Here is a 23,995-nt window from a genome sequence, read left to right as displayed (position 1 = left end):
CTAACTGGCTAAATCTGGGACAATTTGAATATTTTTTTTTAAATGACAGCCATAGGGCAGCCCCGGTGGCTCAGCGGTTTAGCACCGCCTTCAGCCTAGGGCATGATCCCGGTGACCTGGGATCGAGTCCCACATCGGGTTCCCTGCATGGAGCCTGTTTCTCCCTCTGCCTGTGTCTCTGCCTCTCTCTCTGTGTCTCTCATGAATAAATAAATAAAAAAAAAATGACAGCCACAGATTGTAACACATTGAATGTAAAGGGAAGCCATGAGCCTGTAGTAGTATTCAGAGAGAAAGGAAGGGAGGGAGGGAAAGAAGCAGAGAGAAGGGAAATCTGTTATTTACAGAAGGCTGCCAGTGAATGAATGTAGAAGGAGAGATTTATAAAACTCACCATTTTGCAAACTCCAGTGAAGTAATTGATTCAGAAAGAGATCATTAATGGATGCTAAAATCACTGGTCTAAGTGAACAGTCTATCAACCCCCAACAGAATACTTATGTAAAAGCACCCTAATGCTGAGAAGGTTGGACATCTTAGGCAACTGATCAATCTCAGCATTACCAATAATGAGACAAGAGGACAATGTTTCAATACAAGGCAATGAAAAATACTTATCACCTCTGTAGCATTCTAACCAAAAAACCTTTCACCTGAAATCCTTAGAAAAAAGATTTCAAAAATCCAGTTTGCAGATCATTCCACAAATAACTGCCTAGACCCTTCAAAAATATCAGTGACATGGGACACACCTATCTACCCACCTCCAAAAGAAGGTTCTAAAAGGAGTCCAGGGGGGTGCTTGGGTGGCTCCTTGGTTGAGTGTCTGCTTTTGGCTCAGGTCATGATCTCGGGGTCCTGGGATCGAGTCCTACATCAGGCTTCCCACAGGGAGACTGCTTCTCCCTATGCCTATGTCTCTTGTCTCTGTGTGTCTCTCATGAATAAATAAATAGAATCTTTGAAAGAAAAAAAGGAAAGAAAGAAAAGAAAGAGAAAGAAAGAAAAGAAAGAAAAGAAAGAAAAGAAAAGAGAAAAAGAAAAAGACAAAGACAAGACTAGGGGCGGCTGGGTGGCTCAGTTAAGCATCCAACTCAGTTTTGGCTCAGGTCATGTTCTCAGGATCCTAAAATGGAGCCCCGCGTCCGGATCCCTGCTCAGCAGACTCTGTTTGTCTTCCTTCTGTCCTTCCCCCTGCTTGTGCTCTAAAATAAATAAAATCTTAATAAACAAATAGAGACTACAGAGACATGACAACTAGATGCAATGAATGATCCTAGATTAGATCTAGGGATGGGGGCTAAAGAGAACTACCGTTATTATTGGGACAGTTGGGACAATTTAAATATGTTCATATTAAATATTATTGTATCATTGTTAAAGTTCTTGAGTATGATGGTGTTACTCTGGTCACATTGAGGAATGTCCTTGTCCTTAGGACATATAGGCTTAAGTATTCCGAGTTCAAAGTGTCAGAATGACAGCAACCTATTTTCAGGTACTCACCACCCCCCCAAGAAAAAGAAAGAAAAAAATGTATATTGAGATGCAAATGTGCCAAATGTTAGTAATTGGTGTAGCTAGATGAAGGGTAGACAGTTTATTGAGCTATCTCTTTCAGCTTTCTATAGTTTTGAAAAGTCTCGAAAAGTTGGAGAAAATAGAAACCCAGTTCCCTGGTTACTCCCTACACATAACCCCATGCTTTGCTGTCTCCATTTGCTTGCCTGTGCTAACCTATCCTGAGTAGTCTTTCCTTATAATCAGGGAAAATTTTCAAGGCCCAGCCTTGACTGCCACCTCTGCTGTAAGCATCCTGTGATCTCAAAGCTTTTACTCTGGACCCTCGCAGTTCTCTACCTTCTCTACCCACGGTGACAGGTGCTCCTGTCTACCTTCTCTACCATACTGTAAGCTCCTGAAAGGCAGAGACTTTTCTACCAGTTGTACCATATACACAAAGAACCCAGAATATACTTTCAACCAATATTTATCAAAAAAAAAAAAAAAAAGCCATTTTCCAAGATGAAGAGTAACTTAAGCATGGAAATCTGCTCCCTAAGTGCTCAACTTTTCCATACTCCAAAACGCTCCTGTGCAAAACCCATTAAGCACTGTTGATTTTTTGTGCTTATTCATATTCAGCGCATTTAGTTAGCAGGCTCCTATTTTTCTTAATAATTCAAATGTGCATATGCATTGGGCCTACTGATACCCAGAGGGAGTGTTTTGAATTATTCGTGAATAACTTGCGGTCACTGCTTGACGATTCTTCTCTTTTTCTTCTCTAACCCTTATCCCATCAAGATTCTGGCATGTTGTTGAAGATGGCTAGCCTGGTTTCTTAGAATATCATTGAGAAGTGGTAGTAAAGTACAAATCAACAAGAGAAGAGAATGGTCTCTATTACATCTTTTTCATCCTCCCACATGTTCCTTGGTGGGCCCCACTCCAGCACCCTCTATATGAAGCTTTAGGAGGTTCTATGTAGAGGTCTACTCCCTCACCAGTCTGTCTCCTGAGGGACAGAATTCCTGGCCTCTCTGTGATGACTCCACAATATCATGAATGTACTTAGTGTCAAGGAGCTGTATACTTTTAAGTGGTTAAAATGGTAACATTTATGCTATGTATATTTTACCATAATATAAAAAAGTAAGAAAGAAAAAAACATTCATGAATGCCTCCTAAGGACCTGGAGCCATGACAAACATACATTGGCTGAATTCCCTGTACACAGGGACAGAAATATAAATCAGACTACATGACAACTTCAAAGGGGGTCTCCAAATCATTTCTATCAGAAAATCTCTTTGTGGAAGTAAGATAATTGGTAGGCACTCAGCCAACACCCTACTAGCCCCTGCCTCCATGACCTTCAAGAATGAAGCACTCAAACAACAAGATTTATTTCAAATAGTTTAATTTTAAAAATATTCTATTCAGTGCTAAAATATGTCTTCACTCACTGTTGCCCATTTCCATTTTCTTAAACTTTTTTGAACAAAAAATAAAATCACAAAGTTCAATTAAACATGCAGATTTCAAAGAAGAGGGAACTTTCTAGAAAGTCTGAGCTGAAGGAGTACTGTGGGGGATGGGTACTGTTGTCAGAACCTTAAATCCTTGCTGGGGCAGTCTGTGGCCGGAGGCAGGGGACTGTAGCAGGAGCAGGGGATATTGGAATAAAATGTACAGGTGAGAACAGGGAAAGCTCTATGTGTGCGTGTGTGTATTTGGTGGAGGATGGTTACAGCAGGGGACAAAGGACTGTCAGCAGCTGGAGAGCCCATGAGAGGCAGGATAACCTCAAGAATGAGCAGAAGTGCCAGGACAGCAGGAAACCTATACAAACTTTTCTGCCCTCTTGTAGAGAAGAGCCTTTCCCTTCCCTCCAAAGTCTCCATCAGGCCTTCTCCAACAGCAGCTTACAGGCTCCTAGCCCAATGGGAAAGTTCATAAACCTACAGTCTCCATTTAAGTTCAAGTAACTTAGGTCCTCTGTCCTCTAGAGGGTACCTTCCACATCTCTTTCCTCCTGTACAAGCGCCAGCAGCTCAGTCCAGAGGTTCTGGAGCAGAGACTGCCTGGAGGTGTCACCTGGAGGTGACAGATGAACCTTGGGACAGCTGATACTGGGGTGCAAAAAAGACATAAGTACTCCTTTTCTCAGGAGCAAGCAGACACAGGCGCCAGGGACAGGAAGATGATGCTACAACCCCAAGTCCTATGTCCAACCTTCCAGCCCAGAAGGCTCCTATGTGCAGGCTCTGGACCCCAGTGCTTGCCCTTACCCCAGCAACAAAGCACGCCCAGAACCAGAATGCAATAAATAGAGGCAGGGGGCCAGGAGGCAAAGGGCACCAGGATGCTGCTAGCTTTCTGATGCTGTCTGCGACACTGTGGGTTGGTCCACACAGAAGCGTTTCAGGGGTGGGGCACCTGAGTCTTCCTCTTCCTCAGCAACCTAGGAATAGTCAGAGTATGAAATTATAATAGGGCCACCCCTCTCTACCAGAACCTCCCCATTCCCCCTAATTACACAGCCCAGAAACCCACCCCCAACCTTCCTGCAGACAGCATTTTCCCTTGCTGCCTCCCCCCATATTCAATGCTATAAGATCCAATTCACATCAACAGACTCCTTACCTTTTTTTTCTTTTTAGAAACTGGGAAACTGTGTTCTTACCTGTGTCTCTAGTGGAACTGGTTCTTCCTTCGTGAGGGTGGGAGGTTCATCAGCAACTTCTGAGGCAGGGAGGGAGGGCTCTGAAAAAGCAGCAAGGTCAGAGGTGCCTGGGGGGCTCAGTTGGTTAAGGAACCAACTCGATTTCGGCTTAGGGTTGTGAGATCGAGACCCATGTTGGGCTCCATTGTGGAGCCTGTTTAAGATTCTCTGTCCTCCCCACCCCTCAACCGCAAAAGCAGTAAGATGAGTACAACTGCACAACCTCTCCTCCCCAGGCAGGAGACTCCTGCGGAATCTGCCTCAAGCTGGGGGAGCTTCCCTAAGAGCTATGTGAAGGTACGTTGGTGAAGAACACCACCAGCTGGAGAATCAGTATATGTTATCAGAAGAAATGTGAAGGATACAATGCAAAGAGCATAATTTCTGAAGTCAGAAGGAGGGATACTGGACACATCCATTTCTACCGGTTATTAGCTATGCAATCTTGGACAAGCAGTTTAACCTTTCAAAGACTCCACTTCCTCATCTATACAACGGAGATAATACCTGCTATTTCATAGAATTTTGTTGTTGTTTTTAAAGACTTTATTTATTCATGAGAAACACAGAAAGAGAAGCAGAGGCAGAGGCAGAGGGAGATACAGGCTCCCCGCAAAGAGCCCAATGCAGGACCCGACCCTAGGATCACACCCTGAGCTGAAGGCAGACACTTAACTGCTGAGCCACCCCAGGCATCCCTATTTCATAGCTGTTGTTTTTTTTTAAGATTTTATTTTTGCTTATTTATTCATGAGAGACATAGAAAGAGAAAGAGGCAGAGACACAGGCAGAGGGAGAAGCAGGCTCCATGCAAGGAGCCCGATGTGGCACTCGATCCCGGGTCTCCAGGATCATGCCCTGGGCTGAAGGCAGCGCTACACCGCTGAACCACCTGGGCTGCCCTTTCATAGGGTTTTTGAAAGAATTATATCAGGCATCAAATATGAAAAGTGCCTTAACACAGAGTTTGGCGATCCATTATGTTGTTTGCTTTCTTCTTTCATTCAATGAGGGTAGAAAACACAACCCTTCCCCAGAAAAGCCCAAACCATTAACAAATGGTTCAAGACTGTCAGGCCCAGGGCACCTTCTCTAACCTTCTCCTCTAAAGAAGTAAACATCAAGAACACAGGCTCCTCCAGATGCTCATCCAGGGTCAACTGCAACTCACCCTCGAGGATCTCCTGGCCCAGAGTAGGGGGCTGGGAGTCATCTGTGCGGAAGTCAGAGGTGTGTGCTGGACTCAGGGACTCACTCTGCTGGGGGCTGGGGCTTGAGTTGGTGCTGCTGTCCACCTTGAGTTGATAGACATCAGACACGGAACTCTGGTTGCTGTTTTCATCTGAAAACCAAACATGACAAAGGCAACAGCTGAGAGTAGTAATTTTTCTTGAGAGCAACTTGGTACAGAGCTGAGGGCCTGGTGTCTCCTTAGGCAGCCACAGTCACAACCAAATGTAATGATCACTGCTCAAGACATCCCCTGAGCCAAAGGCAAACAAACAAAGGCAGGGCAAATTATTAACAGTTTAAGTTGATTAATTTAAACATTTTCTGTCTCACATCATATTCTATGCACCAGATCCAGCCAGAACCTTCAAGTTTATGCAACATTTATATCTCAGGAAGGTCAAGGGAGGCTTAGTAATCCTGTCTTTATTACTTACCAATTATAGTTTGGACCTGGCATTTTCTCACTGTCCAGTGGGAAGGAGTGATGTAGCTGTGCCTCCCAACCTTTCTCACAACACAGGATGAAGAGAAAATGCTAAAATCTGCCTGGCATTCTTGGCTATCTCAAGGAGGACCTGGAGGTGGTCACACTCAGGCTGTACCTCAAGGACCAAGAAATTCACACCTGGGAAGGTCTGTCTGAAGGCTACAAGTCACCACCTAAGTTAAAAATTCAGGAGTCAAAAACCTGTTTGTCTCCCTCACCTGCAGCAGCTGGTCAACAAATCTGGTCCATCCAACTGCTCTGACATCACTTATGTTCATTCCTTCCTCTCCTGCCACCTTAGGTCAGGCCTCTAGCCTGGCTTCCTGCAACAGCCACCTGACTGTCCTTCCTTCAGTCTCCTGTACTCACACCTGTGCTTCTCACTATTGCTGGAGTGATCATTCTAAATCCTTCAGTGGTTCTCTGCTGCCCAAAGGATATAATCCAAACTCCAGGGTTTCCCTGGGCAGGCACAGATGGCCCTATTGCAACCCACAAAATCTTTTGTGATATCTAAACTCACTGCCTGCTGTTCTAACACACACAAGCGTTGGCTCTGGCCAAGGGAACTAACCTAAGATCCACTTCATGCACAGATGTCTGGTAGGACTTGCTCTTTCCAGTCTTCCTGGAAAGCCCCGATACATGCCACTGTTCAGCTCAAGCATCACTTCCTCCTTGGAGCCCTGTGTTCTAGGCTCCCTTGGGTGGAAATGACTACCCTCTTTATTATGCTCCTGTTGTAACCTATGCACACCTACATTCATTATTTAATACGCCAATTTCCTTCCATAATACTCTGTGCAAGCAGGCTTTGTGGCTTACTTGTCCTGGGATCTCCAGGGCAACATACATTATCTGGCACATAGTAGGAGTTCATTAAATGTTCACTGAATGAAAGGGATGGGATGGTGCCCAGACTGAGGAAATGGAGCCTCCTATGTCTCCCAGAGCTTTGTGATTATTGGACACCCCACACATAGCTAGAAGACTGTTCCCTTGTATTCTCCTTTCTCCATCATACTCATTGACCTTAGCAGGCAGTGCAGAGGTGGGGAGGGGGAATACCTGCACACTCCCAGTCTCATTCCAAAGGGAAAATTGTACACCCTTTCTAGTCTTTACTTCTACAAAGATCAGGATCTTCTACCCTAAAAGAGAAGCAGCATTTTACTACAAAAAGAATAAAGTTCCATTACTTTTAAGCTTAGGCAAACACTTCTCTGAGCATAGGCTTCCTTCAACAAGGCTGATAACTGCCTGCTTTACATCATAGGCTGAGGTAAGGATAAAAACAAGAAGTTCACATGCAAGTCCTTCTGAACAGCAGCCACCACACAGGTGTGAAGGTAGTCCTGGGCCTGCAGTGCCAACACAGGTGGGGCATTTACTGAAGACCGGTTCAGGAGGTGGAACTTTGCTCGAAGTGGAGAGGAGAGGCCCTGGCTTTGGGTGGCCTACTCTAAGACACTATCATTATCAAACATATAATCTAAAGAAAAGAGCTTCTGATCCAGAAAGCCAGGACCTAACACAGGGTCTGTCACTTACTGGTTATGTATTTTGAGATATAGAATTTCACCTCTCTGAGCCTTGGTTTCCCTAAATAGAAAACGAAGTTCCAATCATCTACCTTGCAGGGTTGTTATGTGGTTTAAACAAAAAGATGATGTGAAGTGCCAGCAAGATACCAGCAGAACAGCAGGCACTGAAGTGACACATGGAACTATTCTTCTCATTCTTAATGGGTTCATCTAAGTGCTGCTTTTCCTGCAAGGAAGACATATGGATGCAACTCACCCTGGAATTCAAGAAGGAGAGAGGAATTGGCTGAGGCATCAGAGGGAAAGCCATTAGGTTCCCGGGCTGCTGAACTGTTCGATTTTGACTTTTCTTTCTAGAAAAGGAAAAAAAGAGGAATATGACAGAGCCAAGTAGGAGACCCACAGAAAGGGAGAAGGGTGCTATGTGAGACACCACAGAGGTCTGGATTAGGACTGAATAGGAACAATGACAACAGTGTGAAAATCCAGGAGCCAAAGAATAACAGAATCCTGGACGAGGTGTCCTCAAGCCTTGGTGTCTCTATCTTGTAAAATGGATCCTGCCAGCACTAATGTCATGACTCAGAAGTAAGGGGCAGATACACAGGCTTCCACTAGAGCTCCTGTGGTTCTCTTCTGCTTTCTACCCTGAGCAGAATGCTCTATCTCACCCTTCCCTATGTGGATGGATGAGAAATACAGAGTACTCATTTGAGAAGGATTCCTGTTTTCCTAGCACAGCAGGAAAAAGGGAAAGAATGGGCCTATGATTGGACCCAAGAAGAAGTCACTTTATATATAATATAAGCAGTGATAGTACCAATCAACCCATCCATTCAGAACGATCACCCGATGTCTACCTTTGCCTATAACATTTCCTTCAAACAGGATGTAGGTTACACACGTGGGGAAATTACATGCGAAGGTAAGCGCTAGCTTGCAACAAACAAGCCCAAAGGAAATAAATCCATCCAAATATTTGCAAATGAGAGAATCCCAACAGCCAAAAGTTTATTTTTTTTTTAATTTTTATTTATTTATGATAGTCACACACACACACACACACAGAGAGAGAGAGAGAGAGGCAGAGACATAGGCAGAGGGAGAAGCAGGCTCCATGCACCGGGAGCCCGACGTGGGATTCGATCCCGGGTCTCCAGGATCGCGCCCTGGGTCAAAGGCAGACGCCAAACCGCTGAGCCACCCGGGGATCCCTAAAAGTTTAAATCTGGGTAATCTCAAATTTGCTAATTTATACATGTTTATTTATTATACACACATTTAATTTTTGTTATAACTTTCAATCCTCTCTTTGCAATGCATCAACTACACAAATTCATGCACCACTTTCCCTTCATTTTTCCCATAGGCAGACATGATTTTAAAGCAATTACACTTCACATTTAACCACAGAAGCTGCATAAACACAATTTTTAAAAATGTATTTATTTAGAGAGAGCAAACATGTGCTTGAGCGTGGGGAGGGGCAGAGTGAATGGCAGAGGGAAAAAGTGAGAGAGAATCCCAAGCAAACTCCACGTTGAGCACAGAGCCCAATACACCATGATCATGACCTGAGCCAAAATCAAGAGTCAGATGCCCAATCAACCAAGGCGTCCCCACTGAAAACTTTTAAATGTACACTACATGAAGTTTGTGCCAATTTTTTAAAAAGATTTTATTTATTTACTCATGAGAGAGGCAGAGAGAGACAGGTAGAGACATAGGCAGAGGGAGAAGCAGGCTCCATGCAGGAAGCCTGATGCGGACCTTGATCCCAGAACTCCAGGATCACGTCCTGAGCTAAAGACAGACACTCAATTGCTGAACCACCTAGGCGTCCCTAGTTTGTGCCAATCTACTCTCTCATCAGTGATATCTCACTTCCTTGATCCTTCCCACTTCACCAATTTGATCATCATTTCCAATTTTTCCTAATGTAGCAGGTCTATACTAGTACCTTAGAAGATGGCACATGACCATGGACCACTGGAGGGCAGATAACTGAGAGGCCTCAGCAAACACTGTGAGAAGCCCTTGGGAAACACAAAGGGAAGAGGGTCCTGGGCAGAGATGGGGAGGGGATTTCTACCGGTGCTTCCCACCCCATTTTCATGCCCAAGAGATTTAACTGCCTGACCTTTGGCCCTTTTGGGTAATAGAACCACTAGAGCCAGGGCTGGGTGAAAAATCAAGGATGACTCCAGAGCTCCCCTAACTTTCATCCACCAGTCCCCTGGGGCTGGCAATGACATGGAGATGGCAGCTCCCAGATAAAGGTAGCACTGAAGACTGGTACTAGAGAGTTCCCTGGGAGGCAGGGGAAGAGGGGGCAAGGGAAAGGCTGAATCCTGAAGCTCACTCAATAATCTGAATTCACTCAGAGGGAAACCAGAGCCTGGGGCTTATATCCTCCTTCAGTTAGGTATTGCTCGCCAAGGCAGCTCAGAGTCCCCAGGGAATAAAAAAGGAGTGCACAGAAAAAAACTAACCAGACACTGCACCATTAAAGACAATAAACAGAACAAGCTATGCCAGAAGGAGACTAACAGAACACAAGAATTTAAATAAAATGTAAGTCTCCGGGCCTGGGTGGCTCAGTCAGTTGGGAATCCAACTCTTGATTTTGGCTCAGGCCATGACCTCAGGGTCATGAGATTGAGTCCCCCCACCAACTTTGGACTTGGCCTGAGTGTGGAGCCTGCTTAGGATTCTTTCTCTCCCTCTGCCCCTCTCCCCACCCCCAACTTGTGCCTGATGCTCTCTCCCTAAAAAAAAAGAAAAGAAATTTTAAAAAGTCTTCTCAGAAAGATAAGGATACTGGAAAGTTGTTTTGAAGAACCACCAATTGAGGAAATTTTGTATGAATAATTATTGAAAATAAAAATTACGTGAATGAGTCTAGTAGCAGAAATAGATACAGCTAAAAATGAGCAAAAATTGGACTGAGAAATCAGAACACGGAGAAAAGAATGAAGAGATGAAACAAGAGGAAAGGGAAAAAATAAAGAAGCTAGATATGAACACCACAGGATAGTCTTATAGAAGTCCTAGGAGAACAAAGACAGGAAAGAAAGTCTAGAAGTTTCCCGGAATACAAGAGGACCACCTATGAAGAATCAAGAAGAATTAGTCTGACATTAGATTGCTCAATAGTAAAACCAGAAGCAAAACAATTGAGTAATAGTTTCAAAATGCTGAAAGAAAATAATTTTGAACCTAGCATCAATAATTTTGATGTAGGTAAAATGATCAGATAAACATGAAAATGAAACAAAGGTATTTTCAAGAGAAAGAAGATATTTTCAGAAAGTTTTCTCCACAAAAGCTCTCTTTAACAAAACTCTTGAAGGATACATTCCAAGAAAAGACATGAATCTAGGAGAAACCAATAATAAATAGGTACAGTTAGTATATGATCAGTAACACTTACTTTGTCTAACTAAGCAATGACTAAAACAAGAAATATTTGTAAAAACTGAAATACATGAACTGAATATCTGATCTGAAATTCCAGTCAAAACTAAGGACAGGGTAGGGATGGAAGTGGGGGGAGGGGTGAAAGAGAAGTGGTTAAAAATGTGTCATGAGTATTACCAAGTTCCAAGGGTAAATGCAGATTTTTAAAGATTTTATTTATTTATTCATGAGAGACATACAGAGAGAGGCAGAGATATAGGCAGAAAGAGAAGCACGCTGCAATGTGGGACTCAATCCTAGGACCCCAGGATCACAGCCTGAGCCAAAGGCAGATGCTCAACCACTGAGCTACCCAGGTGCCCTAAATGCAGATTTTGATAAGCTTCACATTGACAGGGAAATATAGTAAGTATAAGTCTTATTAAGTTAGAGGCAGACAATAGAAAAATGAAAATACAGAACTTTCAAATCAACAAAGAAAAATTTATTTAGCCATCATGAGAAGAAGACAGAAAAGAAGAGCATATTATGGCAGAAATCCTTGTCCATATTAATAGAATTTTTAGGTAGTCACACTTCCCCAGCCTTCCTGGACCCTACATGTCATACAAGCTATTACAAACACACATAGCAAGTATACATGTCCCGAGGCAATTTCTAGGAGATTCCTACTAAAATTCAAGAAAATTCCATCTGCCCATCCTTCCAATCCTCTGCTATCTAGAGCCTAAATATGTAGAATGAATGGCTGGACCTTGACCTTGGAATACAAGGTCAAAACTAGAGGAGAGGAATGGGGAGTTACTTAATGGGTATAGAGTTTAGTTTTGCAAGATGAAGAAGCCTGGAGAAACTGTACACTTAAAAATAAAAAATAAAAAAATATACTGTAGACTTAAAAAATGGTTAAGATGGTAAATTTTATGGTACATATCCTTTATCATAATTTAAGGGATCCCTGGGTGGCGCAGCGGTTTAGCGGCTGCCTTTGGCCCAGGGCGCGATCCTGGAGACCCGGGATCGAGTCCCACGTCGGGCTCCCGGTGCATGGAGCCTGCTTCTCCCTCTGCCTATGTCTCTGCCTTTCTCTCTCGCTCTCTCGCTGGGTGACTATCATAAATAAATAAAAATTTAAAAAAAATAAAAAGAGTCATAATTTAAAATAAACTAAAATTAAGTCATTACTCTCTTAAAAAATTAAAAAAAAAAAAAAAAAAGGAGCAGAAAGGTTGGAAGAAGCCTGGGCCCTGGGGACTTCTGGAGATCCATAATGAGTCCTGGACTGCATGCTTCTATTCCTCTAAGAAAAAGAGTAAAATAAACTTCTTAAGCCATTGCTATTTTGAGTTTTCTGTCACCCACAGCAAAACCTAATGCTGATACACCCAATAAAAAAACACGAAACAGAATTTCAAGACATACCAATCAAACATAAATCAAAAGGAGACAGGGTAGAAATTATAATGTCAAAGTTGAATTTGAGGTGAAAAAGGGCTGGATATAAAGGACAAAGAAGGACATTACATGCTGGCAAAATGAATGACAGGTGAAGATGATATAATAATAATGGCACAATCATAAATACATAAAAAACAGAGCTTCAAACATAAAGTAACAAGTGACTCGTCAGCCATGAAGAAGCAAATAAGTCAACAATTTCACACACCCTTCTCAGAAACAGTTAAGAAAAACATAAAAAAAAAAGCAAAGATACAGAAGATTTGAGTAACATAATAAATGCTTAAATTATTTAATTTCATATCTAGAGAGTATATTTTAATCACAAGTGAATGATCTGAAAATCATGTACCAGACCAGATCACCAAAAAAGTGCCAATAATCCTAAAGAACTAATATCCTACCAATTCAATAAAATCAGTACACCCATTTTTTAAAGATTTTATTTATTTATTCATGAGAGGCAGAGACATAGGCAGAGGGAGAAGCAGGCTCCCTGCAGGGAGCCCGATGCAGGACTCTATCCTGGAACTCAAGGATCACACCCTGAGATGAAGGTAGACACTCAACCACTGAACAATCCAGGCGTCCCAATCAGTACACCAATTAAAAAGAAATAGTTCAAAAATAATCTAACACATCTAGAAATTAAAAATAATTATAGGGATCCCTGGGTGGCGCAGCGGTTTGGCGCTTGTCTTTGGCCCAGGGCGCGATCCTGGAGACCCGGGATCGAATCCCACATCAGGCTCCCGGTGCATGGAGCCTGCTTCTCCCTCTGCCTGTGTCTCTGCCTCTCTCTCTCTCTCTCTCTCTGTGACTATCATAAATAAATAAAAATTAAAAAAAAAATTAAAAAAAATAATAATAATTAAAAAAAAATAAAAAAAATAAAAATAAAAATAATTATATTAAATAAACTTTGGATTAAAGAGGAAACCAAACCAAACTCTTAAAGAGAGTTTTAAGTTTATGAAAAACTTAAAACTTAATTACTCCCTCAAAAAAAACAAAAAACAAAAAACAAAACACAAAAACCTTAATTACCTCACTGATGACATTCATACATGTCAAAATTTGGGAGATGAAAAAAAAATTTGGGAGATGACTAAAGTGAAATATACTTCATTTTTAATTAATCTCTATGTCCAACGTGGGCCTCAAACTCATGACCGTGAGATCAAGAGTTGCACGTTCTACCAAGTGAGCCAAGCAGGTGCCCCAAAAGCAAAGTACTTTAAAAAAAAAAAAGGGGTATCTGGCTGGTTCAGTCAGAGGAGCATGTGAGTCTTGATCTAAGGGTTGTGAGTTCAAGTCCTACGTTGGGCAGAGATTACTTAAATAAATAAAACTTTAAAAAATAAAAATAATTTTTTAAAACTAGAAAAAAAGGAAGTTCAATACAATAGGCTAGAAAAAGAACAGAGTAAACTCAGTAAAACAAAAAGGAAATAATGGCAAAAACTAATTAAATAGAGAACAAAGCAAACAAAAGATCAACAAAAATTACAAGATTTTTAAAATAAAGGCTTTAGGAGAGACAATAAATCAGATCGTATTATGGGAAAAACAACACATGTAAAAAAGGTAAAATAATTATCAATATTAATGAAGACTTTAAGGTACATAATAATATTATGAATAACTAACTGCATACCAACACATGTGAAAACTCTGATCAGTGTTCAGAGGTACTGTTGGCATCTGAGCAGCCCAATTAATTAATTCCTCATTGTACAAAGACTGGGTCATGCACTACTAAAAGTTTAGCATTACTGGCCAACCGAAAAGTACCCTGCCTCATTTCTAAACACAACTGGAGAAATGAAGAATGCGGATGACCTAGCACTGAACCCTATTAAAGAACCAATGGCCTATTTGGAATGCATAGTTTCTAGGAAGTATATAAAATGCAGAATAAGTACAAAAAAAAGGAGAAAACCTAAATACACCAATCACCATTAAAGTTACCATGATGATAATCAACATCCCTCCACTAAAGGCCCAGAGAGTACTAAAGGTGACTCTACCAAACTTCCTCATTTTATACTAGTTGTTCTAGAAATCAAAAAAGGGGAAATTGCCTAATTTGTTTTAGGAGGTGAATGTAATTTTAATATCATAACAAGGTAAAGATAGCATAATAAAAGAAAATTATAGACCAATTTAACTTATGAACCAGATGCAAATATCTTAAATGTAATATCTATGAATGGACTACTACATCCTATGGGGGGAAAGAAAGCAGATCCAAGTAGAATATCTCTTAGGGATACAAGAATGCAAAAGTTTCAACATCATAAATTTAGTAATATAATTCAGCATACTAATACATCACAGATGAGAGAAGGAAAATTGCATGAATACTTCAGTAAATGCAGGAAAGGCAGCTGGATAAAGTCCAACATCTATCCATATTTTTTTTGTTTTTGTTTGTTTTTTTAAAGATTTTATTTATTCATTCATGGGAGACACAGACACATAGAGGGAGAAGCAGGCTCTCCACAGGAAGCCTGATGTGGGACTCAATCCCCGGACCTGAGATCCCCTAAGCCAAAGGCAGATGCTCAAGCACTGAGCCACCCAGGCATCCCTCTATTCATAATTTTTAATGAATCTTAGAAAAATAAAAAGAGAAGTGAATTGTTATTTTGATAAGGCTATCTTCCCAAGAACCTACAGCAAGAGAGAAAATTCATCCTACTTAATAAATACAAAATACTGATGGTAAATAAAAGTTACTCTAGCCCCGGGGGAAAGTACAATAACAACAAAATGGAGAGCTCAAAATCAGATCTAGATATGAATACGGCACACAACAGAGATAACATCACAAATCAGTAAAGGATAAGTTATTTAGTAAATAGTATTAGGGCAAATAGCTCTCTGTACGAAGGATAATTAAAATTAGATCCGTATCTCCATCACTAAAGAAAACAACACAAAACATAACAAGAGATAGAGATGTTCTTTATGATCATGCAATGCAGAATAATTTTGAAACAAGAGTCAAAAAGCAAAAGCTGAGGTACCTGGATGGCTCAGTTGGTTAAGCATCTGCCTTTGGCTCAGGTCATGATCCTGAGGTTCTAGGATGGAGCACCTCCTCCCAGCTCCCTGCTCAGCAGGGCACCTGCTCCGTCCCCCCACCCCCAGCCGCTTACCACTTTCTTTGCTTGTTTTCTCTCTCAAATCTTTACAAAAACAAACAAACAAAACAACCAAACAAAAAACCCACGAAAAACAAAAGCCATAAGAAAAAATTAATTTGACACAAAAAATTTAAAGGAATTAAAGGCTATTACTCACAGTTATTAGACAGGCAACATGTCAGACAAAGGTATCTGCAATGTACAAAACTAACCAGAGTTTTTTGTACCTAGGATATTAACAAATAATCCATGCAAATCAGAAAGGGAAAGACAGGAAACCCAACATAAGCAAAAGAAATCAGAGAAGGTATTTATTTTATTTTTTATTTTTTTTATTTTTATTTTTTTTGGTATTTAAATGGATAAAAAGGAAATCTGAATGGAAACCTGAAGAGATGAAGTCATTCACCTCATGAGTCATCAGAGAAATATAAAATAAACAAAGAGATCTAGCAGACTGGCAGGATTGGTAGTATCAACTGCTGGTGAAATAGAAATGTGAACCCCCTGGCACTCCTGGGGAAGTGTACTAACTACACTGGTGCAGCCCTAAGAGAGAGACTGGGCAGCAGTTAGAAAAAACAATTGGCATGTACACCGTAACAGCAATCTCACTCCTGGGCATTTATCCCAGAAGTCATCTAGAAGAATGGTTTAAGGGATGTCCATTGCAACCATTGGAGCACCATGAGTGCTCCCAAAAAACTGGATGCAAACACACAGAAACACCCATATTCAGACACTTGAAATATGGCAAAAGTGGCTCTACAAAGTGGGAGGAAAAGAACAGTCTTTTCAATAAATGGCGTTGGGACAAATGTACATCCAGGTGGAAAAAAATGAAAATTGGCCCATACTTCAAAATATACAAAAATCAATGCCAAGTGTGTTATAAATGAGAACTGAATAGAAGACTCTATGGAAGATTATCTTTGTGGGCTCAAAGAAGGAAAAGATTTTAAGGCATTTAATAGTACTAACTTTAAAGGAAAAGATTAATTACTTTGTCCACATTAAAATTAACAACTTCTGTGACAAGGCAGCCTAAAGTAAAGACAGTACAAAGGGAAGCCGTGGAATAGAAAAAGGTATGGATAGTATATAATCAAGAAAGATTTGTTTGTCTAGAACACCGAGAATTCCTACAAGTCATAAGGAAAAAACAATCAAATGGACTTAAAGAGGCACTTCCTGAAACAGGAAATTGGAAAAGTTCAAGCCTAAACACTGAAAAGGTGCTCAATCTCATTAGTAATTACATAGTCACCAAATTGAAATCCCAAAATATCTACATATAAGAAATAATAGCAACTGTTGATGAGGGTTTGGAGCACTGAGAACTCTCCTGGTGGGAATACAAAATGGTACAATCACTCTGAGAAAGTATAGCATTAGCTACCACTATAGTTCAATATACCCATACTCTCAAGACTCAGCAATTCCACTCCTAGGAGCAAATCCAAGGAAAACCCCCACATATGCTGACCCATAAACTGAATAAGAACGTTCACCAGGAACATTGTTCCTATTACCCTAAACTGGGAACAACTCAAATATCCATCTACAGGAGGACCAGAGAGGTAAATCATGTACAGGCCTATAATATTCCATATAGCAATGAAAAGGGACAAATGGTTCCAAAGACAACATGGATGAATTTCACGAACACAACGCTGAGCAAAAAAAGCAAGACACACAAAAATAGATCCTTTATAATGCCATTTACATAAAGTTAAAAGTGTTTACAAATGAGTAGAGCAATGATAAGAAAAGCAAAAGTAGGAGGGAGGCTTCCTCTGGCGAGGGAAGGGAAGCCAGAAAGAGTTAAACAGAGGCCTCTGGGGAAATGAGCAATGCTGTTTTTTGACCTGGGTGGTTTTTACAAGGGTACTAGCTTTATGTTTTTTCATTTTACCATATTATGTTTTGTATATTTTTCTGTATGTGTCTTCTATTTGAACTTTTTGAAAACAATTAAGGAAAAAAAGTTGGGAGACCATCTCAGTGTTTATCACTCAGGGAAGGTGTAGATGAATGTGGTCACTGCATATAAGAGAATACAACATAAAATTCAAAGGTAGTAACTCTATTTACAATTATAGAAACATGGATAGTTCTCAAAAACAAGGTTGAACAAAAGAAAAGAAATGGGTTTTTAGTACAGTGCTCTATAAATTTTTTTTTTAATTTTTATTTTTATTTTTTTTTTAATTTTATGATAGTCACAGAGAGAGAGAGGCAGAGACATAGGCAGAGGGAGAAGCAGGCTCCATGCAGGGAGCCCGATGTGGGATTCGATCCCGGGTCTCCAGAATCACGCCCTGGGCCAAAGGCAGGCGCCAAACCGCTGCGCCACCCAGGGATCCCGCTCTATAAATTTTAAAGAGCAAACATGATACAATGCTAAGTATTTTTCTTTAAAGATTTACTTATTCGAGATAGAGTCAGAGATATCACACTCACCACAGCATGAACAGGAGGGGAAGAGGGAGACAGAGAGAGAATCTGAAGCAGACTCTACAATGAGTGCAGAGCCTGACATGGGGCTCAATCTCACAACCCAAAACCAAGAGCTGGACACTCAACCAACTACACCATCCAGGTACCCCAAAGCCATGTATTTTTCAAGAATACACAAATATCCATATAAACTCACGGAAAAGGAATCAGAAAAGTATAGATACATATAAAACACAGGGCACTTGGGTGGCTCAGCAACTGAGTGTCTGCCTTTGGCTCAGGTCATGATTCCAGGGTCCTGGGATCGAGTCCCACATTGGGCTCCCCACAGGTAGCCTGCTTCTCCCTCTGCCTATGTCTCTGTCTCTCTCTCTGTGTCTCTCATGAATAAATAAAATCTTAGGGATCCCTGGGTGGCGCAGCGGTTTGGCGCCTGCCTTTGGCCCAGGGCGCGATCCTGGAGACCCGGGATCGAATCCCACATCAGGCTCCCAGTGCGTGGAGCCTGCTTCTCCCTCCGCCTGTGTCTCTGCCTCTCTCTCTCTGTGACTATCATAAATAAATAAATTAAAAAAAAAAAACATTTAAAAAAAATAAAAAATAAATAAAATCTTAAAAAAAAAACAAAACAGCCATCCATATAAGTCCATGGAAGAGGAATTACAAAAGTATATATACATATAAAACACATACAATAGACTATATAGTGAACAGCTAATCAGATAAGAGCAAGTTAGCAAATTTTTTCTCACAGGGCCAGATAAATACTTTGCAAGCATTTAGGTCTTATGGCAACTACTCAATTCTTCCATTATAATTCAAAAGCAGCCACAGACAATAAGGAAACCAATGTGCATAGTTGTATTCCAAACTGACAATCACAAGGAGCAGGCCTGCATTGTGGTTCATCAAGCCTTGAAAAAAAGGAACAGGTTAAGGAAAGGGAATAAAGGAGGGAAATAATAGTAAGACAGACTTTGCATGGATCAACCACAAAGGGTGCCATGAACTACTTTCAACTCAATTTTGGGGAATAAATTCCTTTATAATTAAGAGACAATGAAGGAAAGAACAAAAGGAAGTAAACAGTACCTTTTTGTTGTTTTGATTTTCTTCCACACTTACCTCCTTGCTGTCTGTCACAGGAACCCATTTAAATATCCTAAGAGATGTGTCACCCACAGTCACCCACTTTTTCTCCCTGAAAGAAAGACACTTCTTAAAACTAATAAATAACAAAAGATATTTTGTTCATAATGTGATTTTCTACCTCTCAGATCATTCCTTCAGTCTTTGAAAATAATTTTTAATTTAAGTTTATTTATTTTAGTGATCTCTATACCCAACGTGCGGCTTGAGGTTACAACCTCAAAATCAAGAGTCTTCCAACTGAGCCAGCCAGGTTCCTCAAGTTTCTTCAATCTTGAATGTCTTCTAAACTTCCTTTCCAGGGACGCCTCGGTGGCTCAGCAGTTAAGCATCTGCCTTTAGCTCAGGCCCTGATCCTGGGTCTGGGGACTGAGTCCTGCATGGGACTTCCTGAGAGGAACCCACTTCTCCCTCTGCCTATGTCTCTGCTTCTCTCTCTGTGTCTCTCATGAATGAATAAATAAAATCTTTAACAAATAAATAAACTTCCTTTCCATCAAATTACACATTTAAAAAAAGTTTTATTTATTTGACAGAGAGAGAGAGCATAAGCAGGAGGAGCAGCAGGCAAAAGGAAGGGAGACAGAAAGAGAAACAGGCTTTCTGCCTGACAGGGGGCTCAATCCCAGGACACTGGGATCATGACCCGAGCTGAAGGCAACACTTAACTGACTGAATCACTCAGGTGACCCTGTACCTTACCTTTCGATGCAAAATCATCACTTCCAGAAAGACTTCTCTATCAAATTCCTTTGGCTCTGAATCTTCTGCTTGCCTTTTCTCAGTGTACCAAAGCCCTTTTTATCTTACTGACTACACTCATATCAAGTACCAGCACATTTTCACACTCAGGTATCTACCAAGCATTACTTTATTTTACAAAAATTAATTGAATTCCACTGATATTTATAAAGCCCTATTAAACAAGGCCCTGCAGAAGATAAAGAACATGTAAGATATGGACCCTCACAGGAGCACATAGGAATAAAAAACTCAGTAAGGACATTGTTGTGACACATCAAAGTGATAAGGAAGCAGAGAAAAAGGCTGAAAGATGGTAAGGCAGGGCTATGACATGGAAGGAGAATTCCTAGGTCTCCTGTGGAACTCCACGTTGAAACACAATTCCATTCAGAAATAATCGCAGGCGCAGAACACGATGCTTCCAAGTCTTACACTAGTTTCTGGAAGAGATTGAAGACTGAGGCACGAAAAGACTGCTTTAAGGTTTTGTCTTACAGGTAAAGTTACTTTTGAGGTAAGCCTTAAAATATTAAGCCTTGGGCAGCCCTGGTGGCTCAGCAGTTTAGCACCACCTTCAGCCCAGTGATCCTGGAGTCCCAGGATCAAGTCCCACGTCGGGGCTCCCTGCACGGAGCCTGCTTCTCCCTCTGCCTATGTCTCTGTGCCTCTCTCTCATGAATAAACAAATAAAATCTTTAAAAAAAAATTAAGCCTTAAAAAAATTAAGCCTAGGGGCACCTGGGTGGCTCAGAGGTTGAGCATCTGCCTTTGGCTCAGGTGGTGATCCCAGGGTCCTGGGATTGAGTCCCACATCAGGCTCCCCACAGGGAGCCTGCTTCTCCCTCTGCCTATGTCTCTGCCTCTCTGTGTCTCTCATGAATAAATAAATAAAATCTTTAAAAAAAAATTAAGCCTAAAAAAAATATTTCCCCCAGTTTTGGGGGAATGCAAGTGACATTCTTGAATAAGGATTAGATTATGGACAAGCAGAGCTGGGGAGCCTGAAGAATGACTTCTGAAAGTTTCAAATCCAAATGTGAGGTTACAGAAAAGCAAAAAAAGCAAGTGTTGTGACTGCTGATATTGATGATGCCGTTCAACAAACAGAAAGAACAATCAACTACAGACTTAGCAAACTGAAATTAATTCCTGGACTGACCACTCCACTTCCTCATGATCCTGTGCTAGACCTTGGGCACACAGGCAGCAAGATGTACAGTCCCTACCCTCACAGAGCCTCATTCCAATTGGAAACAGAAATCAAACAACTCATTTCATAGTTGCTTAATCATTAGACTTAACCACATCAAACTGCCACTTCAGTTAAGTTAAAAAGTCAAATATAGGCAATGTCTTATTATTCAATCTAATACAATTGTGGAAAGTTCTATGAAGGGGACCTAATTTAGATTAGGAATCTTAAAAGTGTCCCTTGAGAAAGCAATTTTTGTGAGTAGTTAACTGGTCAAGGAGGGAGTAGTTAACTAGTCAAGGAGGAGAAGGTAGATGATACCAGGCTTCCTGTGGCTCCCGCTGAAAGATGGCAAGCCACACGGGGAAAGAGGGCAGTCTGAGCCAGTCCAGTGAGGCAGGAAGACCATCTTTGGTCTTTAACCTAAGAGCAAGAAGAGGTCACTGAAGCATTGTTTCTACAGCAGGGGAATGCTATGATAATATTTACACTGAAAAGTGAAATCACTCTGAGTGCAATGTGATGAATAACTGGGTAATGAGAGTTGAAGGAAGCCAAGAGTTCCAGATGAGAGAGGATGGTCGTCTGGCCAGACTGCTGGGGCTGGGGGTCGGGGTTCAGCAGAGATGGCCAGAAGAAAAAGAAAGGTGTGCTGATTCTTAGGTTTCACCAAAAAACAAACAAACCCCAACCCTAGGAGGATTAGATTTGGAGGGGAAAAAAAATCATTAATTATTTAATACATATGAATCTCAACTACATATAAAGCTCTTATATATAAAGAAATAAGGAGGGGCAGCCCCGGTGGCCCAGCGGTTTAGTGCCGCCTTCAGCCCAGGGCGTGATCCTGGAGCCCCGGGATCGAGTACCACGAGTACCACGTCGGGCTCCCTGCGTGGAGCCTGCTTCTCTCTCTGCCTGTGTCTCAGCAGGGAGGGAGGGAGGAAGGAAGGAAGGAAGGAAGGAAGGAAGGAAGGAAGGAAGGAAGGAAGGAACGAACGAACGAACGAACTTGTGAGGGAGAGGGATCCCTGGGTGGCTCAGCGGTTTGGCGCCTGCCTTTGGCCCAGGGCGCGATCCTGGAGTCGCGGGATCGAGTCCCACGTCGGACTCCTGGCACGGAGCCTGCCTCTTTCTCTATATGTCTATCATAAATAAATAAATAAATCTTTAAAGAAAAAAAAAAGGGAACTTGTGAGGGAGACGAAGAGACACGCAAAAACAAAAATAACACCTGAAGTAATGATGCCCCTGGAGTGGATAGAGGTCTCTGGAAGGAAGACTAACCCCTACCTGGGCTTTAAAACTATTACTAGCAGTCGGCCAGATTAAAAGACTCAAGAAGTTGGAGCAAACAGTTGGCTGTTAAACTTTTAATGTGATGATGCATCGAAGTTCCTGATACAAAACAGGCGGCCAACCGGCCCTGCAATGAACATCACACAAGCCGTTTCCAAATGAGGGTAGGTCTCGACGACTGCTCTATCAACAGCCTATCCAGCTGGCTGCGTGCGGGCCAGTGCACTGGGGGAAAGGTGGGTTTTGATTCCCTTGACCACAGCTGCTCCCGTGACAAGTAGGTTTAGCGAGCAGCTCTCACCAAACTTAAAACGAGTTAACATGTAGAGCGCTCGGCCTGCCTGGCGGGAAACCCCCAGAGATTGTCAGCTATCACGCCGGGCAGCTCAGAAGCAGCAAAGCTCCCGAGACCCGCCGGGTGGGGCGCGGCGCGCGAACCAGGCCACGCAGCCACCACCGCGGCCGGAAGCCCGCAGCCCCTCCGGGAGACGCGCGGCCCTCGGGCAGGTGGGCGGGCCCGCGAGCCGGGCGACCCCCTGATTGGCGGCAGCCGGCGCGCCCTCTGACCTCACGCCGACGCGAGCTGCACCCTCCTCCCGCCTTCTCCCGCTCCCCCCTCCCCCCAGCGCCTGCCGGTCGGCGCCCACCCCGCCAGCCAGTCTCGCGCTCCTCTGGGCCTGGGCTGGCGACCCCGCCGGCACCCTCGGGTCCGGCCCCTCACCATTTCCGCACTTTCTCGATGGCCGCCATCACCTTCTTGATGTCGTCCTTGGCCCGGCTGCGGGTCTCTGCCCGGACCGACCGGCCCGACATGGCGGCAGCGGGAGCGGCGGGGGCCGGGGCACTGCTCCCAAGACACAGGGAATCGCGCGCCTCACGCACCGCCGCCCGCCCGCCGCAGCAGCGTCACGGCAGCCGTCGCCCCCTCCGTGCGCGCGTGCGCGAGGAAGCGCGCGCACCCGCCCGCCTCTTGGGGCTCGAGGCCTCAGCGCGCCTGCGCGCCCCGCCCCGGGCGGCCCTCCCTGGGCGCCCCAGGAGTCTCCCCTCTGCCCCCGTGCAGGCCGCGGTTCGCGAAGAGCGGCGGCACGTGCTGCAGGCAAGGCGAGGTGCGAGGCGCTGCCCATGGGCTCCCTTTCGGGGTTTGGAGGTCGGCACCTTTGCCCTCTTGCCGTGGTTGCTGCCTTTAGCTACGTTTTATGCATTTGACCCGAATGGGTGCGCGGTTCTGTTGCCTCTCCTCTCCAGCTCCCTTGCTTTCCGGATAGTACTGTTGTGCTCTAACCACAGAATCTCACACCTTTCTTCAGTATATTCTCCTAACTTTGCACACACCGGCTCCCTTCCTGGAATTCTCATCACTTTACCTGTGAACTGACCACGTAGTCTACTAACATCCAGATCCAACTCAGAGAAGACTTCCCCTGCTATCCTCAGGTTCCGCTTAGCACTCTACATCACTGTCTGATTTAATCCTGCAGTCGTTAACTGAGTGGTGCTTGCGTTCTGCAAGGCTACGTGGTCAATGCTGAGGACAAAACCTGGGTTTTTGCCTTCAAAGAGCTTCCAGTTTAGAACATCCAGACCAGAAAACAGGCCTTTTAAATGCCATTTTATAAATGATAGGCTAAA

At 42.8% G+C, this 23,995-nt stretch overlaps 1 protein-coding gene across 2 annotated transcripts; it reads right to left on the bottom strand.

The window, feature by feature from the left end:
* Nucleotides 1-2,906: 2,906 nt before the first annotated feature.
* Nucleotides 2,907-23,330, bottom strand: BCL7B (BAF chromatin remodeling complex subunit BCL7B). 2 transcript variants are annotated; one of them, XM_041750385.1, is made up of 6 exons: nucleotides 23,088-23,330; nucleotides 19,108-19,183; nucleotides 7,749-7,845; nucleotides 5,400-5,570; nucleotides 4,190-4,269; nucleotides 2,907-3,967 (listed from the first exon to the last, which is right to left on the bottom strand). In XM_041750385.1, the coding sequence occupies exons 1-6, from the start codon at nucleotides 23,177-23,179 to the stop codon at nucleotides 3,875-3,877; spliced, it is 609 nt and encodes a 202-aa protein (XP_041606319.1). In that variant the 5' UTR covers nucleotides 23,180-23,330; the 3' UTR covers nucleotides 2,907-3,874. The 2 variants fall into 2 exon arrangements, with proteins under 2 accessions (XP_041606319.1, XP_041606320.1); XM_041750386.1 differs by having other exon boundaries at nucleotides 19,108-19,200; nucleotides 23,088-23,221.
* Nucleotides 23,331-23,995: the final 665 nt, after the last annotated feature.

Source organism: Vulpes lagopus, chromosome 3 (genome assembly GCF_018345385.1).
Source record: "Vulpes lagopus strain Blue_001 chromosome 3, ASM1834538v1, whole genome shotgun sequence".
Classification (NCBI taxonomy): Eukaryota; Metazoa; Chordata; class Mammalia; order Carnivora; family Canidae; genus Vulpes; species Vulpes lagopus.
Note: the sequence above shows the minus strand (reverse complement) of the source record. Positions and strands in the feature narration are given on the sequence as shown.

Bases quoted from the DNA above. Each gene is read 5' to 3' on its own strand.
- BCL7B (XM_041750385.1), bottom strand. From the start codon at position 23,179: ATGTCGGGCCGGTCGGTCCGGGCAGAGACCCGCAGCCGGGCCAAGGAC. The intron at 5,571-7,748 runs GTGAGTTGCATC...TTTGGTTTTCAG, and splicing joins TCTCCTTCTTGAATTCCAGG to ATGAAAACAGCAACCAGAGT. The intron at 4,270-5,399 runs GTGAGTTGCAGT...CTGCTTTTTCAG, and splicing joins GGGCCAGGAGATCCTCGAGG to AGCCCTCCCTCCCTGCCTCA.